The following is a 19,067-nucleotide window of genomic DNA, read 5'->3' as shown; positions in this document are numbered from 1 at the left end:
AAATAAATAAATAAAACCTTAAAAAAAAAACTTACTGTTTTCTTTAGGCTACTTCTGTTTTATACCATTGCACATATTATGTGTTCGGACATATAAATGCAGTCTTTAGATAGATCATTTCTTCTTTTATTATATATGTATCAGTTGGAATTCTTTCATAGTACCCAGCTAAAAGGTGGCTTAAGTGACGAGTGTTTACCCTCTCACATAAAATGTTCAGAGGTAGAGTCAGCTCTGGGACTGATTGATTCAGCAGTGGTGTCAGAGCTCTCTATTCTCTTGCCTTCGCAGTCATGGCACAGAATGGCTACTGCTTCTTTACAGGATTCACATCAAAAATAAGGAAAAGAAGAAGGACTTGTCGTTATCAGGGATAAAAATATTTCCCAGAAGCCCTCAGACTTATTAGCATCTCAGTGGTCAGACTAGACCAGCACTCATCTTGAAACCAGTCATTGGCAAAGAACAGAGTTGTGATGGACTTGATCTAATCATGATTTCATCCCTTGGCTGAAGGCAGGGTGCCTTCCCTTAATCACACTCCCACCACCAGAGCGCCAAATAAAATGAGCATTCTATTAGCAGGGCAGATGGTGAGGGATGGCTATGGCCATAATTTACCATGACGGATTTATATCTATTCAGTTTCACCAACAAAGGCAGTAGAAACCTTTGTATCTATATTTTTTCTTTGACTATTAAATTCATTGACACTATCCCACAGTTAAACATCTAGAAAATGTGCCCTAAGATGGAAATTTTCTATTTTACCATTGTAATTACTGAAATTTTAAAATATCACTTTACAGCAACAAACGGTCATTCAGAGTGCTTGCGGCTACTAATAGGAAATGCAGAACCGCAGAATGCAGTAGACATTCAAGATGGAAATGGACAGTAAGTTTTAATAATTTTTAAATTATTTTTAAGATGTGTGTTAATCTTCATACTTCTGCCCTTATTTTAGTAAGTCTGTCATAGTATGTTAACTGGATAACATCAAGTATAGTTTTCTCATTTAAGTATACTTTAAAGTTGCATCACAAAAAGGCATGTTTAGAAAACAGGCCAGCACACTGTTTTTCATGGAGTGGAGTCTTAGGTGGTAACAATGAACCTATTCCTGTTGTTGCTCAGGACTCCTCTGATGCTATCTGTTCTCAACGGGCACACGGACTGTGTTTACTCACTGCTGAACAAAGGAGCAAATGTAGATGCCAAAGATAAATGGGGAAGGACAGCATTGCATAGAGGGGTAAGCAAAAATATCCCCATTGCCTTTAATAAAAAATTTCTTAGGATCTTATTTTGCCTAAGACTGAACTAGGCTATGTTTATTTTTCTTCATCAAATTTTTACCAAATAGTTTTTGAATGCTAATTTTAAACAACTACAAAACACAACTTAATCGGGGCACCTGGGTGGCTCAACAACCGAGCATCTGCCTTTGGCTCAGGTCTTGATCCCGGAGTCCTGGGATTGAGCCCCGCATCGGGCTCCCTGCTCCACGGGAAGCCTGCTTCTCCCTTTCCCACTCCCCCTGCTTATGTTCCCGCTCTCACTGTATCTCTCTCTGTCAAATAAATAAATAAAATCTTAAAAAAAACACACACAATTTAAGCTAGGAAACAGTGTTGGAACAAAATTTTAAAACCCCAAGACCTTGAGTAGAATTAATGTCCCATTTACTTTTTCTCATTATTATAACTATTTTCTTACACATTTTTGTCTTCTTCACCTTTGCAACCATTCACCTTTTTTGCCTTCATTGTTTTCACTGATTTATAAGTTCCTTTATTCCTGTTTTTCATGATACTTGTATTTTGACAAAGTTACTGCTGTACATGAATTTTTAAGCCAGTTCCAATAAAAATACTGAATTACTCAAAAAATGATAAATGCTTTGATTGATGGACAATTATGGGGAATACAGACTTTTAAAAATTTTTAAATTGGCATATAGTACCCAAAATAATATATTCAACTACCTGCAAATACTTTTTCTTTCAGGCAGTTACAGGCCACGAAGAATGTGTAGATGCATTACTTCAACATGGTGCTAAGTGCTTATTTCGAGATAGCAGGGGCCGGACACCTATACACTTGTCAGCTGCCTGTGGACACATTGGTGTTCTTGGAGCCCTTTTGCAGTCAGCAGCATCTGTGGATGCAAATCCAGCCATAGCAGACAATCATGGATATACAGCACTTCACTGGGCCTGCTACAACGGTTGAGTATACAGATACAAATCTACATTAAATGCCTGTTAATGTACCAAGCAGAGACAACAAACTGTAACACATTCTGATATTCATGAATATTTAATAGGCAACTATAAGATCAGTAGGAAGTATAAAAATGCTGTACTACGTAGTTGTAAGCTTACTCCTATCACTTGTCATGGTAAAGCCAAGGCACTAGTTTGTCAAAGATCTTTTGAAATAAACTATCATTAAGTTTGAAATTTTTCTTAGATCTTTGCTTCAACAGCTATTTTGCATTTTTAACATACTTTTATAATATTTACAATGTCTTTTATATAGTATGTAGTTTGATTATGTTCTTTTACTTTCTAAGCGTACTTCTATTAGGGAAAAAAGGTAGCAAAAAATGAAAATGTATCACATTCTAAACTGAAATCTGTGTATGTTTTCTGAGCACATTGCAAGATAGATCCTTCTATCAACAGTAACATGTATGCTTAACATTTTAAGGGAATAAAATCTTAGCAGATCACAGAACTAGAAACTTAGAAACTTTTATGGTTAAGTTAACTTTGCTGCATGATTAGAACATCGGGCTCCCTGCTCCGCGAGAAGCCTGCTTCTCCCTCTCCCACTCCCTCTGCTTGTGTTCCCTCTCTCGCTGTGTCTCTCTCTGTCAAATAAATAAATAAAATCTTAAAAAAAAAAAAAAAAAGAACATACTGACCTTTGGCTTCCTAGAAGCTCACGGCCAGTCAGCTCACTAACTGTGACTCAGAGAAGTATAAAGCTGTGTTTAAGGTATATATGTTCAAAGTAGAGTTTGGCTTATGAAATGTCACTAATTAAGATAATTTAACTGATAAGGCATGTTGAGAGATAATGATTTTTTCCTTGTGTAGGGCCACAGATTTGATCATGTTAGAAAATGCTAGGGTACATTATGTACATTGTAAACATCAACTCTGTCAAAAGTTTGGGCTTGGGGCTTTAGCCAGGGATGTGAGGGGGTTTTTAATTTGTTTTGAATTTCATTGTAGCATTTAGATTACTGTTAGTTGTGAGAGCATACCTGAAAAACTAGTTCACAATTCTAATAACTTTCCCTCAAAATACTAAGAAAATATAAATTGCCTCTTGATAAAAATATTGACTTGCTTAAAAAAAATCAGTATCTGTTCTAAAATCCAGCTGACTACCTTACCAGAGAGTTGAGGTTTCTGCCTTTCTGTAATGTGTTGCTTCATGGTTCTTTTACTGGAGCCATGTTGACAGATAATCTTGAGTTACAGTGAAAGGGGAGAAACCTGAATCTTGCAAAATTATAGTTTAAGTGTTTTTGTAAGTATTTTCTAGATGCAGTATTTCAATTTTCTTATTAATTCTTGTGCCAGAATTGACAGTTCTAATCTTTTGCTAGGAGAAAGTTTTGGTCTCTTCTTGAGGATTGTTCTGTGATTACTATTGGGCATCCGTCATCTCTTGAGTACCATTTTGATGGTACCATCAAAACTTGAATAGTTAAATGTATTGCTAATTCACAAGCTTAGTTTAGTCCGTTTCATTTTTACTACCTCAGATCCTAAGCCAGAACAGTTTTGAAGATTAAAACCTTTGGATTTCAACTTCTTTTTTTTTTCTTTTCTACTCAGTAAAGTTGGTATTTAATGAATATAGTGAAATGGCCAAAGATTAGTCCTGAATTTAAAAAGATAACTATATTTTGCCATTGGAATTTTATTTGTTTTTATAATGTAACCTGACATTTTACAAGTACAGCGAAAACCAAAACCATCTAATATTGTAGGGAAACGCCTACAGATGTGAGTTTTATTTAAGAAATGAAACTAGGTTTTTTTGGGTTTCTTTGTTTTTGTTTTTAGAGAGGGGTAGGGAAGAGCAGAGGGAGAGAGAGAATCTTAAGCAGGCTCCACACACCCATCACAGAGCCATTGTGGGGCTCCATCTCACAACCCTGAGATCATGACCTGAGCCGAAATCAAGAGTTGGTTGCTTAACTGACTGAGCCACCCAGGCACCCCAAGAAATGAAACTGTTTGGAAGCAGACTTTTATTGCTTGATTTTTTTTTTTTTTTAATATATCAGTGAGAATTAACCATTGGAAAAAATCACACAGTAAGCTATCTTTCCTCAGGCAGAACATTCAGTTGTGAATAAACTGCTGTTTTAACTGCCCTTTGGAGAGTTGCTATCTGTTATAACATTTCTTATCAGGTCTTTATGGAGAACACTGTTTCCCTAAAGTGAATTCCTACTCTGTTACTGCTAAATTTAGATTTTCTAAGCATGTTGTGTACGAGAGACAAAACAGACAAAATTTTGCATGAACTACATGCCTGGTTACCATTTAAAGATCATAGCAGATGTGTCTAATTTCCAGACTGTAGCAAATTTGTGCAGGTTCTGAATTGAGCTGAAAGGAATTAGATGTGTGTTGGCTATATGCAATGAGACTATACAAGCAGTCTAAAATTAATACCATATTTATAGTCGAAAGTCTATTTTATAATTTGGCATTCTGAGAGTAGAATATGTAAAATGATTTTACTTCCACTAGTAAATTATTGTATGGCTAAAAACAAAATTGGAAGCACTCTAACAAACCAGAAAACAACCTTTCTTTCAAAATTAAAATGAAATGATGACAAAGTGTTAGAAAAGAACTGGTTATACATACTACATTTTAAAGTCCACAGATTTTCAGTTTGTGTAATCATTCAATCACAGAACTTAAGAGTACTTACATTATCCCTTTGTTTCTTTTAAAAATGGATAAAATTTTTTTGAAGCTCTTAAGTGTTCTCAGAATATCCCTCTGAAACATGAAGAGACCGTTTGTATCATCCTTTCATAAACTAGGATGCAAAGTGATGAGTTTTCAGCTTCATATGATTGCTAGAGGTAATCAGTAGCCCAGAACTCTCTTTTTGCAGTATGCAGTCTGCTCAGTAGTTCTCAAATCTTTCAGTCTCAAGATCTGGGAGTTAGAGCTGTCAATATTTACTATATTGGAAATGAGAACTGAGAAATTTAAGGATATTTATTAATTTACTTTAAAATAATAAATCCATTAAGTATTAATATAAATAACGTTTTTATAAAAAATAACTTCTTTTCAAAACAAAAAACAATTTTAGTGAGAAGGGTGGCAGATTTCTTTACTGGCTAGTTTAAGAGAAGACTAGTTTGCAGTAGCACCCCAAGGTTCCCCAGACCCACACCTTGAGAACTACTATTCTAGGAAGATAGGAAACTCTTAAATCTATACTGGACAACTTTCCATGGCTATTTCTTGGTAATGAGTTGACATTTGGAGAGAGAAGATTAAAGCAAGGCTTCTCAACCTCAGCACTATTGCCATTTTGGCAAAACTTCTTTGTTGTGAGGGACTGCCGTGTGGATTGAAGGTGTTTAGCAGCTTCCCTAGCGTCTACCTGCTGAATGAGAGTAGCACCCTCCTATCCCATGCCCAGTTGTGATGAGCAAAAATTTCTCCAGACATGGCTAAATGTCTCCTGAAAGGCAAAATTGCTCCAGTTGGGAACCACTGGATTAGAGAAAATAACTAACATAAGATGAAACAATTATAGGTTTCCTAAAACTTACTGTCTTTTCCTGGTAAAAACAATTATAGGATAAAGATTAAGTTGAGCTATTATTTGCGAATGTTAGAGTAATTAAAAAGAAAATAAGCCCAGCATCACTTTGTTAGCCAAATATTAAGCCATAGAAATAAAGAACCTGTGTAAGAATCTAATTTATTCCTAAAGCAGGTTCCAAATGACTAATGAAATAAATGATGTAGCATTTCATTTGCAGCAATTAATATAGCAATTGGGGTATTTTAACTAAAATCCTGGCTTTGAAAATTAGGTAAAGAAAATCTGAGGTTTGGGTTTTTCCCTGTCTTCAAAAACTGTGGGCCTGGGAACCTGACTGGCTCAGTCCATTGAGCGACTCTTGATTTCGACTCAGGTCATGGTCTCTGGGCTGTGGGATTGGCCCAGTGTCTGGCTCTGCACTTAGTCCAGAGTCTGCTTGAGATTCTCGCTCCCCCTCTCCCTCTACTCCTCCCCCCACTCACATGCGCACATGTGCGCACTCTCTCTCAAATAAATAAAATCTTTAAAAATAAATAAATAAAAACTGTGGGCCTGATACCTATCAGTAATCTATACTTGTCCTTCAACCCAGCAATATCATTTCTAGGAAATTATCCTACAAAAATACTTGTTTTAAAAAAAAAAAAAGTACCGGAGAGCGCTTGGGTGGCTCAGTGGGTTAAGTGTCTGCCTTCAGCTCAGGTCATGATCCCAGCAGGCTCAGAGCAGGGAGTCTGCCTTTCCCCCTGGTTCTCCCCGTCACTCGCGCAGGTGCACAAAAATAAATAAAATCTAAAAAAAATGTTTTAAATAAAGTACTGGAATATTTCATTACAGCATGTTTGGTAATATAACAGAAGCAAACTAGCAGTCACCTCAAAATACATAATTAGAAATTAAAATCATTTATAATACACTTTAATGCTGTGAAGTTTTTCCAAAGATTCAAGAATAAGATTTCTATATATGCTCTTATGGAAGGATGTATGCAGTTTATTAAAGTGAAAAGCAAGTTGCAGAATTAAAAATTTGCATAAAAATTTTAAAAGGAAGTAGTACATGTTTATGTGCATGCAGTTGTATATGCCTAGAAATTTCCTGGAACTATTAAGGTAATAGTGGTTACAGTCTAGAAAGTGGAACTGGAGATGGTGGTGGGGACAGGGACATGTACTTTTTCCTTCTAGACACTACTGTAGTATTTGAGATTTTATCATTAGCTCATTACTAAAATCAGAAAATATTTACATTTTTGATGCTATATAAATATGTATTAATTTTAAAGTTATATTATGCTATATAAATAAGACTTTTTTAAAAATGACTGAATATCTCTAACCGGTCATCATGAAAAAGATTAACAATAGTAAATTTTTTCCCCACAAAACAAATATTTGTTGTGTCAGTAATAAACTGCTATAAAATTACAAGAAGCTTCTGAATTTCAGGTCTTGAGATTGTACTTTGGATTTTAAAACTCCTAAAAATATGATGTTTAATGCATTCAGTGAACTCAGTTACTTTTAATCCACGTAAAGTTTTTTCTTATTTGTGTTAGGCATATGTGGGTGTATTTGGGCACTTCATTATCTTTTTTGGATTTTAATATCTGATTCTCATTTACTTATTTAGGTCATGAGACATGTGTAGAACTTCTTTTAGAACAGGAAGTTTTCCAGAAAATGGAAGGAAATGCTTTCAGTCCTTTGCATTGTGCTGTGTAAGTAAAGGCAGATGAATCAGATTTCGTTTGACTATTTAAGAAATACACCATTGCTGTGAGAGTGATCACTTTGTTACGTTACACAGGATAAATGACAACGAAGGTGCTGCTGAAATGTTAATTGATACTTTAGGTGCCAGCATCGTGAACGCCACAGATTCAAAAGGAAGGTAGGAATTCAACCTTGTGGAAAATAGCTTGACTTGCAATAGGAAAAAAAAATTTAACTACTAGACTGGTGTGGAAGAATTAACAGAGAACCCATTATTAAGTAAAAGTTGATTTTTATATTTGGAAGTACAAATTATTATAAAATCTTAATATTTATAATACATTATAAATTTTTGTGTAATATTTATATTTATATATAATAGTAAATATTATTAATATTTATATATAATTATATAATTCTCATAAAAGGCTTTGTTGTTGTGATTTTTAGCCAGTCTTCTTCTTTAGAACTTGTAAAATGTAAGATTCCCCCCCTTTTTTAAAGGTATGTTTGTTACCAAAGATTATTGTTAATAAAGTTAAAAGTTTTCTAAATATAAATAAAGGCTGGAGGAGAGTCCACCAGTTGTATTAGGTGGCAATGTTGGATCAGGATTTATTTCTTCTAAAATTTCCTTAGTGATATAATTTTTTTTAGCAATTTTATGTTATACTAGTTTAAGGGCCTTTTATATTATCAGAAATACAAATTAGTCTGGCAAAAATTAGTAAGCTCCATTAAGCCTATTTGTATCAGGCAGTGATTTTATAGCCTAATTATGTAAACCTTTGAAAATTGCTTGTCATAAATTCAGGAATAGTTTTTTCTAGAGTATATGACAAACAAATTTAGTGAAGTCTTCCCATTTCTTTGTATTACAGAACCCCTCTCCATGCGGCCGCCTTCACAGACCACATAGAGTGTTTACAGCTGCTGCTCAGCCATAATGCTCAAGTCAATTCTATAGACTCTTCTGGGAAAACACCTCTCATGATGGCTGCAGAAAATGGACAGACAAATACAGTTGGTAAAGACACTGGTTAAGGCTTGTATTATTCTAATGCTATAATGCTATATTGCTTATGTGTGTTTAACTTATGGAAAACTAAGATCCCAAGCCTTCTGACTCTGTCAAATTTGCCACAGTTAACTCCCCACTCCTGAGATTTAAAACCTTTAACCCACTTTCGGGGCACCTGGGTGTCTCAGTCGTTAGCATCTGCCTTCGGCTCGGGTCATGGTCCCGGGATCCTGGGATCAAGCCCCACATCGGGCTCCCTGCTCCGTGGGAAGCCTGCTTCTCCCTCTCTCACTCCCCCTGCCTGTGTTCCCTCTGTCGCTGTGTCTCTCTCTGTCAAATAAATAAATAAAATCTTTTTTTTAAATAAATAAATAAAACCTTTAACCCACTTTCAACCCACATTTTTATCTAGGGCCACAATGTTTTCATTTGCCCTTGATGATTAAACAGTGTTACTATAACAGGGCAGTGTAAGATAGCAGGTAAGACCCTGGCTCTGGAGTTAGATGGACTGCATAGGAGTCCTAGATCTACCAATTAAGTGACCTTATGACTCAATTTTTTCATTTTTAAAGTTGAGAAAATTAACAGTGCCTACTGTGTAGGATTATTGTGAGAGTATGAATCCAGAGTGCTTAACGCAGTATTTGAAATTTAGTAAGCTCTCACAGCATAAATGTTAGTTGCCATTGTGTCTGTGACTTACAGGATAATGTGATGATATAGTATGTACATTTTAGGTTACAGTATTTTTCTTAAACTTTCACTAGAGGGATATTGTTGCTTTGTATCTTTATTTCTGTACAGTGAGTTTATTAGTAATCTAAGATATGTGTTCATAAATATAAGACTTGATGCAATTTTTCCTCCCAGAGATGCTGGTTAGCAGTGCTAGTGCAGATCTGACTTTACAAGATAACAGTAAAAACACCGCCCTCCATTTGGCTTGCAGCAAGGTAGGTACACATTTTAAGGATATGTTTTCATTGTTTATATCAACAGTGGCATTTTTCCCAAACTTAGGGAAGCTTTCCTACTTCACCGAAGTGAACAGAGCTAGAGATCAAACCTCTTTACTGATCACTGGCATCAGATTTCTTGAGGGGGGAAAAAAAATACTGCCCTTTTAGGCACCATGATATATGAAAGTCTCCAGTGGGCCAAGTAAGTTTTGGAGTGTTAGCCTAAACGTAATTATTGTCTTCCTTTAATCTCTCCAGTCTTAAATATTCCTGTCTTCTCCCCTAACCTATTCCACCAACATATTTGGACCAATATTTGAGGCATTATTAGCCAAAAAAAAATTCATGGCATATATATGGTGATGTATATATTGTATGGACAAGAGTTATGGTTTATTGAGTTTATATATTTATCTTTAATGATATCTAAGTTTTTAAGAGTTATTTGCCATAATTTTAGGGTCATGAAACTAGTGCCTTGTTAATACTGGAAAAGATAACAGATAGAAACCTCATCAATGCAACCAATGCAGCCTTGCAAACGTGAGTATTTTCATGTCTGGTGTAAACCTTGTGACCTATAATTATAAAAATGATTAATAGGTTCTTTTTCTAACATGGGACCATTGGAATCAGTCTCAGTCACAGAAGCAGTTTAAGTAAAGAACAGTTTTTATAATTTTTATAATTTCCAAAACTCATTTCTAAAGTCATTACAATTAAAAGGCTTATTATTTAAAAAGGTTTTGTACTGAAACTTCATTATTGAAAATACTGTGTTTTTTCTTGATCCAACCCATAATTTTATATAGGAAAGTAATACTGTTCTGTATGTTTTATGGAAATCAACTGGAATAATGTTATTTGACCCCAGCAATAAATGAGGTAAAAAGCTTGACATGTGTCTGTAAACTAGAGAGATTTCAGAAAGAATCAAGTTCTTAATGTGAGCAGCCATCTTTCGAGTGACTGCTTAGATCTTAGATTGAAGTCTCCGATTTTCTCTCCCAATTTCCATTGGCTATTCTACTTTGAGTCTTGGTTTTAAAAAATATCTATATATTTTTAATACTGGTTCCTATTCACGTATCAGTCAGATCTCCTGAGGGTCCTAAAAATTAGTCATAGAACCTGTAAGTTATTTTCAAAGCCTATTAAAATTTGTGCTATTGAATTAATGGGTTTTATTGTATATTCTATAATATGTATTTGCCCACCTCATTCTTAAAACAACTTAAGAATGCAGTTTAGTTAGTAAAATCTTCTTAAACATTGAGTCTTAGACTCACTATCTTTGTTTGAAACAAACAAAAGGTGTTGGTAAAGGTGGATTGCTGGGGGGACAGTGCTATGTTTATGCACATTGCGGGGTTTGGCAGCTCACTCTGCACATTCATTTTGTTGTCCCCCATTCCCATCTGTATTGCTGTTAGGACTGGGTGCCTCAATTTTGTATTTCTTGGTCATCACAACTTAGCGAAAATGCCCTTCAACAACCAGGATTGAGAGAGAGAGAGGAAGTGTGTGTGTGTGTGTGTGTGTGTGTGTGTGTGTGTACACTCAGGGCCATGTACCTCTCTGTGTGTACATAAATGCAGTATTTTTCCCCCCAGACCTCTGCATGTTGCTGCCCGAAATGGGCTGACAATGGTGGTTCAGGAACTTTTGGGGAAAGGAGCAAGTGTGCTTGCAGTAGATGAAAATGGTAAGTAGTTCTGTATTTTCTTTCATTAACCTATATTTTACTAGAAGCTTTTATCTTTCAATCCGTATTTGAAGTGAAGTAAATGTGGATATTTTGTATTGGTCGAAGAGGAGAGCGGAAATTAATACTGAATAGTACTTTGTGGCAAAGGGAGTAAGAGCAAGAAAAATAAGAAAAGTCTATATAACAGATGAACTTCCGAATTTCACTAACTTTGGTTTAGTGTTATCACCTTCCGTCCGTCTTAGTATTCAAAGAATTTGTTCTGTCAGCAAATACTTATCAAGGCCCTTAAGAGCCAGGTTCTTATCTAAAGTTAATCTTCCCACTATTCATGATCCTATCCCCTTATGCCTATTTGAGACTGTCACTTAGCAATTCATCACTGTGTCCTATAACAAGGACTTTTTGTAGGACTCTTCCTAGATTATTCCCATGTGTATATAAACATTATTTTCCTCATCTTAAAAAATCTTCTGTTAAGGGGCACCTGGGTGGCTCAGTTGGTTAAGCGTCTGCCGTTGGTTCAGGTCATGATCTCGGTGTCCTGGGATCGAGCTCCCTGCTCAGTGGGGAGTCTGCTTCCTCCTCTGCCCCTCCCCCTCCTGCTCATGCTTTCTTTCTCTCTCTCTCTTAAGTAAATAAAAGCTTAAAAAAAATCTTCCATTAATCTAACTATTCCTGCAACTACTGATATTTCTTTCTTCCCCTTTGCAGCACAATTACTCAAGTGTTGGCTGTCCTGCTGTGCCCAATTCTTCCCCTCTTTCATTCTCTCCTGAGGCCCCCCCAGTCATATTTTTGCCCCCACCATACTGCTACACTGTCCTCAAGATCACCAGTGATCTCCACAATATTGAGTCAGTTCTTAGTTCTCATTGAACCTGACCAATCAGAATTTAGCACAATTGATTATTCCTTTTTCTTTTTTTTTAATAGGAATAAGGGTTTTAATATAGAATTTAAAATATATAGGAATAAGGGAGTAACTAGGGATGTGAAGGCTGCAGTCTGTCATAGCAAGTGTCCAATATTTCCCCAAATAATCTCCATATTTTCCTTTATGCTGCACATTTGTTACATGGATAAATAGGTACAGATCACTTTAGGTCAGGTTAAGAGGGAGAGTCATTTGATTTGATTACAGTATCCTTTTGTAGGTGAATCCAGTCTGCCTTCATTCACAAATACCTGGTTCCTTCAATTGATTAACTGGGTTAGGGTTCGTAACTTGCTGTTTTGATGGTTGGATTAAGTAACCAAATTCACTGGAACTGAAATTTGTTTTTTATTTTATAATTTTTTTAATTGAGACATAATTAACATGCAACATTAGATTAGTTTCTATATACTTTTCTCTTTGTTAAACTTTTTTTACTTGGCTTTTAGGACTTCACACTTTTTTGGTTTTCACCCTGTGTTACTAGTTATTCCTTCTCAGTTTCTTTTGTAAAGTTTCTCCCTAACTTCTTAATATTGGAGGGCTCTAGGACTCAGTCCTTGGTTCTTTTTGCTTCCCCTGTCTATATCCAGTCCTTTGGTTCTTTGATACTACCTACATGCTGAGAATTTCTGGATTTATATCTCCAGCCCAGACCTCTCACAATCTCTATAGAGATGTGATCCATTTGCAGATCCAGCTGCCTAATTGATAGTACTGTATGGATATCTAATAAACAGCTCAAACCTAACCTGTCCAGAACTGAACTGACTCTCTCTCCTTTCCCAGCCAACCCTTTTCTCCCCACAGCCTCCTGATCTCAGTTGATGACAATTCTCATCCTTGTAATTGCTCAGGACAAAAACCTGGAGTTATCCTTGACTCCTCTTTCTCACACCCAGGGTACAATCCTTCATATAGTACTAACCCACCTCCAAAGTATATCCAAAATGGTTCCACTTTTTCTATTCTTACCACGCTGGCCTGGATCCTTTTAAAATAGGTGACAAGATACTACTACTCATTTGAATCTCACTTGACTTCTGGTGATCGTCAAGGCCCTACATGATTAGTCCGCTGTCCTATTTCCTCTCTGACCTCATCTCCTACTCTCTTCTCTCCATTCTGCAATGCCAGCCCCTACACACCAGGGATATATGTGCATTGTGATCTTTGTTCTGGCTATTTTCTCTGCCTGGAACGCTCTGTCCTCCAGCAAGTCTTTGAGTAAATCCCTTAACTGTCCAAATCTTTACTCAAGTTTTATCTTCTTAGTGAAGCCTATCCTAACCCAATTTATACTACAACCTGCTACAGACCTCTACCACAGCATTCTCAGTCCTTGTCATCCTGCCCTTTCTTTCCGCCTTTTTTTTTTTTTTTTTACATAAAGCTTATCTTCTAATATATTGTATATAATTTAATTTTTTATTATGTTGATTGTGTGTCTCCTCCACTAGAATGAATATAAGCTCCACGGGGACAGGGAGTCTATATCAGTTGCATTCAGTGTTAATTCTAAGTGCTTAGGAGAGTCCTTGGACATAATGAGTGGTTATTTGTTGGGTGAGTAATTGTGCCAAGCACTGTGCTCAGTTCTGAAGATAGGATGTAGAATAAGACCGGCTTCTTTAAATGGAGAGGAGTGTAAACAGGCTGTTACAATGCACTGAAAGTGGTTCATATGGAGTTAACTTAAAATGCTATGAGAACATGTAAGAGAGTGTTCAAACTCTTTCTTGCAGGATCAGAGAAGGTATCCCAAAAAAGGGACCTGTAAGCCAAAATCCAAAGGACAAGTAAAAAAGTAGGAAGAGAGCTTTCTAAGCAGAGAGAGTGGCATATTTAGAGATAAAAGGACACTGTAAATATTGGAGTTGTGCCAGAATCTCTTAGATCAAGTGGCAAAAAGGATCTGTGCACGAGGAAGTTAGCAGTTAGTCTGAAGGAGAGCAAGAGTAGAATGGGAAAACAAATTAACATTTACAAGTGAGAGGAAGTGGTAACCAGAATTATGGTAGAGGCACTGGAGATGAAAAGATGTAAATGTTTCTAGAGTTCTTATGAAGGGAATCACTGGGACTTTGTGAGGGACGAAGTCTCATCCCACCTGGCTTGGAGTGCTCTGTGGATGGATGGAAGTGCCATTGTTTAAGACCGGAATGTAGGAGGAAGAGCTAGATTCATTTGGGGGCATGAGAAAATTTCAGTGGAAATTCCCAAGTGGATAATGGGACATATGGATCTAGAGACCAAAACCAAAATCTAGGTTGGACATAAAGATTTGGGAATCATAAGTATGTGTAGTCATGAAATCCAAAGAAGTGAATGATACCACCTATAAGTTCAGACTCACAGAGCTTTAAAAGAAATTTTCATTATCAGTAAATTACATTTCTGGAAATATAGCTACTATATATGGATTAAAAAGAGCAGCCTAAAATGCTAACCTTACATGTTTGGCCACATTATGAGACTGAATCATTAGCTAATATTCAAATCTTTGTTGATCATTTTCAGTATTTTATATATTTTTTTCCTTATAAATAAACAGAAGGGATAATATAACAGATGATAATGAAAATCATCTGTGACCACCTGGGTATCTTCTAACACACTTTGCAATGTGAAATAGTAATCGGGACCCAAAGTTGACAGGTCATAGCAATATATTTCCATGAATTTTCTGGAGGAAGCAAAATATTTTATACTTGCATGGGATAGATTAGACCCTTGACCTCAGGCTGTTTGCTTCTCTTACTTTTCTCTTTAGCTAACCATATCAGCTCCATGCAGAGGAGAGGAGCCTGCTTTTTGTCATATTCCAATTACAAAACACTCCTGAGATGCTCTTCTCCAACCCCACCCTTAGTCTCATCCAAGGCATCATGGCCTGCCTGAGGGGTTGTTCTGCCTACAGTCCAGCAGGCGCCCTCAGACTTTGAGAAGAGCTCTTGAAAGAAGTGTGGGCATTGAAGCACTCTCCTACTCATTTTGAGGAAACAAGGTTTAATTAAAAAATGCACACCCTTCAGTCATTCCCGTCAAGTTTGCAGGGGCATCAGCTGTTCCCTTTGACCCTTAAAAAGGGGGAGATTTATAAAGGGGAAAAAATATTTCTTCTTTCTCAAGGCTAATATAGCATGGATAACATGGATAACAGGGATAGCATGGAGAACAGGAAACAGCCAAATGTCCAGTAGTTAGAATGGATAACTAAACCATGGTATAATCACAGTAATGGAATGTATAACAATGAAAACGAACTGACTGTAGTTATATACAACAACATAGATAAATCTCACAGACATAATGTTAAGGAAAAGAAGCCAGATACAAAATAATACTTACTATATGATCCCATTTATATTCAGTTCAAAAAAAGTCAAAACTATACTATAGCATTTATGAATATAACTAGAAAGAAAAGCACAGCCATGATTACCACATAAGTCAAGATAGTAGTTACCTTTGTGGAAGAGAAAAGGGGTGGTGATTAGTAAGTGACATGTGGGGCTCCTGATATGCTGGTAATATTCTCTTTCTTAATCTGGATAGTGGTTACATAAATGTTTATTTTTTGATATATCACTTAGCTATTTAAAAAATTATAAAATATAAATAAAATATAAATAATAAATTAAAAATATATAAATAAAAAATTATAAAATATATACAATTGACCCATGAACAACACAGGTTTGAACTACATAGGTCATTTAATACTTGGATTTTTTACAGTACTATAAATGTATTTTCTCTTTCTTACGACTTTCTTTTCTCTAGCTTACTTTATTATAAAAATACAGTTTATAATACATATAACATACAAAATATATGTTAATTAACTGTTTTATGTTATTGGTAAGGCTTCCAGTTGACAGTCGGCTATTAGTAGTTAAGTTTTTGGGAGTCAAAAGTTGTACGTATATTTTCGACTATGCAGGGGTTTGTGTCCCTAGCCTTCCCCTTGCCCCCACATTGTTCAAGGGTCAACTATACATATATGAGTGTGAAAGCTAAAGCATTTGTATATATAGTAATAGGGAAAACTGTCCAGATGTGCAACAGAAAATGAAGCTGTAGATTAAAACTTTAAGACATTTGCTGCTAGAGTTCCGTATGGGATAATCTAAACTTGGCATCATATGGTATGCTCTCACCATCTTCTCTCTCACTTCATCTTGAAGACAGGGTCTTGTACCAGTCAGGGTACCAAACGTTAACTTAGTTTGTTGATACTTTGTGGTGCCTTAAGTGTAAAGTCAGTCTTCTAAAGAAAGGAAGAGTTGAAAAGCAAACATTGGTTTTGACTTAGGAGTTTTTAAAGTTTACCTGTTTATCTCCTGTTTTTCTTCAGTGTTCTGTGTCCCTAAGAGAAAAGTTGATCAACCGTCAAGTGTCATTCCATTCATTCAGTACACATCTTTGAACACCTGCTCAGTGCCTCATTCATGAATCTGTACACATTTAGATTTCTCAGCATGTAAGCACTAATTATTACTACAAATTAATAACATTCTTCCACCAGTCTGAAGGAAGCTTGATCAGTCTGAGGATTTTTGTTTGTTTTAATTCTAGCTCAATATCTTCTGTGAATTTAGGTGGGTAGGGATAAGTTTTGAGATCTTGGAGAAATCATCCATCTCTGGGCCTCAGTTTCCTCTTCTGTAACATAGTATACATACACACACACACACACACACACACACACACATATGTATGTGTATATATATATATATATATATAGCCTCCTCCCACCCTAAATTTCTAGGACTTTACTCTTTTCTGCTGATTGGAAATTTCTGAATCATTCTGTTAAACCAGTTTTATTATAAGCCAAGTAATTTAAACTGTCTAAAACTGAAGGCTATTAGGCTTATTTCCTTATCTCAGGATGTTTAATTATTTAAATTTTATCTTTAATTCTAGGCTATACCCCAGCTTTGGCCTGTGCTCCCAATAAGGATGTGGCTGATTGCCTAGCTCTCATTTTGGCCACCATGATGCCTGTCTCATCAAGTAGCCCTTTATCATCCCTGACTTTCAATGCCATTAACCGTTACACCAACACCTCAAAAACAGTCAGCTTTGAAGCCTTGCCCATCATGAGGAATGAACCTAGCTCCTATTGCAGTTTCAACAACATTGGCGGAGAACAGGAGTACTTATACACCGACGTGGACGAGCTCAATGACTCTGATTCCGAGACCTACTAAGAGGCTGAGCCAGGGGTCTGAGTGAGGAGTTCTGACACTAACGCTTCAGATTGTGCTTTTTCAGGAAAAAGGCACTTTCTTATTGACGTACAAATTCAACCTAAGAGGAAAGATCGCAGAGTGAGCAAATATGAGAAATGTGATGACATTAGGAAGAAGAGTTTTAAAGGCAAGTTTTACAAAAGGAACTTCTAGAATCTTGAAATAGACTTGACCAGAGGAAAACACTTTGATGTCAAATTACTTTGTGGAATTGTTTGATTTGGTTTTGCAGTGCCAGGAATAATTTGGGACACTGTGCAGCCTAATCTGCTTACACAAGCAACACTATTGTAAAAGAAGAGATAAAGACACTAGATTTAAATTTTACCAGTAAAACTACAACTAAATTAAGGGCAATAAAAGTTTGGTACAGTAGGCATTATGTGCACAGCAAATTGCCAAAGGACCAAGTAACTTAAAAGTTTTTTAATAGAATGCCATTTTGTGGAAATCAGAATAGGTGAAATGAGACATTATCTAAACCAAACTTAAATATTTCTGAAAATGAAACTGAGATTTGGTTTTAAATGTTGATTTTTTTTTTTTAAAGAAAACATCTGAAAGCCTTCGAATACTGTATTAAACCATGAGAGAAAGCAGATGTATTTTTACATTTTTTCTTTTACATAAAAATTTAAAAATTCCAACTTTTATAATATTAGAATTAAAAACCAGCTGGCTGAGTGCAGTCAGGGTGAAAATACTTGTGATGTAGACATGAGATAGATTGGGGTCGGGCCGTCGTTGCCGTTTTGAATGGTTTAGGTTTAAAATTGAACTATTTTTGTTTGAAAATGTAAAGAATTTCCTAGAAGAAGAAAATTTCATGAAATCAAAAAATAGATTATTTTCACCCTATTGCAGCTAAGTGGTCCTGGGGAGTGGAGTTTTTGACCTCACTACTTTGGATGGTACACCTTCATCACTTATGTTACTTTTGTGCCTCCACAATGGACTGGGGGATTTTTGTTTTCACTGTTTAGTGAATAATCAAAAAGAAAAAAAATCCCTTGTTATTGATAGGTTAACATCATCAGGTCTCTTGGAAGGCATTTCTATATTGGGTCCTATTCAGATTTAAACATGCTACTACTTGGGGAAAGAAGCAATTGCCTGCCGAATTGGAAGACTGCCTTTCAAATAACAGAGAGAGAAAGGCTGATGTTTAGGCTTTTAAATAACAATTTGTATGGTTCTGCTTTTACTGTAACTGTCACTTTCCCAGCAAGAATGATTTCACATATGTAGGGGGTCTTACAGATCTGGGTAAAGTTCCATAAATTTTCACAAAATGATACCCAATTTCATTTTATCCTTTTTGTATTGTGAAACTGGAAACTTTATGACATTGTAAATTTCAGCTGGTTTTTCTGAATATAAAGTGTGAAAACACAGAACAGTATTTTGATCTATTTGATAATTTTGTGGGGTTTTTGAAGAATTAATGAGCATGTACATAGAAATAGTGACTGCTTGAATACTGTATTTACTTGCACTCTTTCAGTACATCAAGATTCCTGTATATTTTAGGGTATAATAAAACACAGATGTGAGTTGTATTTAATGAATAATGTATTTGTATCTGTGCATATTACCTAAAAATCTATAAAGTTTCTAGGGCATTGACTACTAGA

General features: G+C 35.8%; 1 protein-coding gene across 7 annotated transcripts in view; it reads left to right on the top strand.

The window, feature by feature from the left end:
* ANKRD28 (ankyrin repeat domain 28) overlaps positions 1-19,067 on the top strand; it is a 203,610-nt gene extending 184,543 nt beyond the window's left edge. For all 7 annotated transcript variants that reach the window (XM_032408747.1, XM_032408745.1, XM_032408749.1 and 4 more), the window contains 10 exons: positions 810-897; positions 1,138-1,255; positions 2,011-2,230; positions 7,462-7,549; positions 7,639-7,722; positions 8,426-8,571; positions 9,439-9,521; positions 9,988-10,070; positions 11,141-11,232; positions 17,105-19,067. In XM_032408747.1, the coding sequence (XP_032264638.1) occupies positions 810-897; positions 1,138-1,255; positions 2,011-2,230; positions 7,462-7,549; positions 7,639-7,722; positions 8,426-8,571; positions 9,439-9,521; positions 9,988-10,070; positions 11,141-11,232; positions 17,105-17,391 (1,289 nt within the window). In that variant the 3' untranslated portion in view covers positions 17,392-19,067. The remainder of the gene's footprint in view (positions 1-809; positions 898-1,137; positions 1,256-2,010; positions 2,231-7,461; positions 7,550-7,638; positions 7,723-8,425; positions 8,572-9,438; positions 9,522-9,987; positions 10,071-11,140; positions 11,233-17,104) is intronic.

The sequence above is a fragment of the Phoca vitulina genome, unplaced genomic scaffold, assembly GCF_004348235.1.
Source record: "Phoca vitulina isolate PV1807 unplaced genomic scaffold, GSC_HSeal_1.0 scaffold10, whole genome shotgun sequence".
Taxonomy (NCBI): domain Eukaryota; kingdom Metazoa; phylum Chordata; class Mammalia; order Carnivora; family Phocidae; genus Phoca; species Phoca vitulina.
The sequence above is the reverse complement of the archived record's forward strand: the minus strand, read 5'-3'. Positions and strand labels throughout refer to the sequence as shown.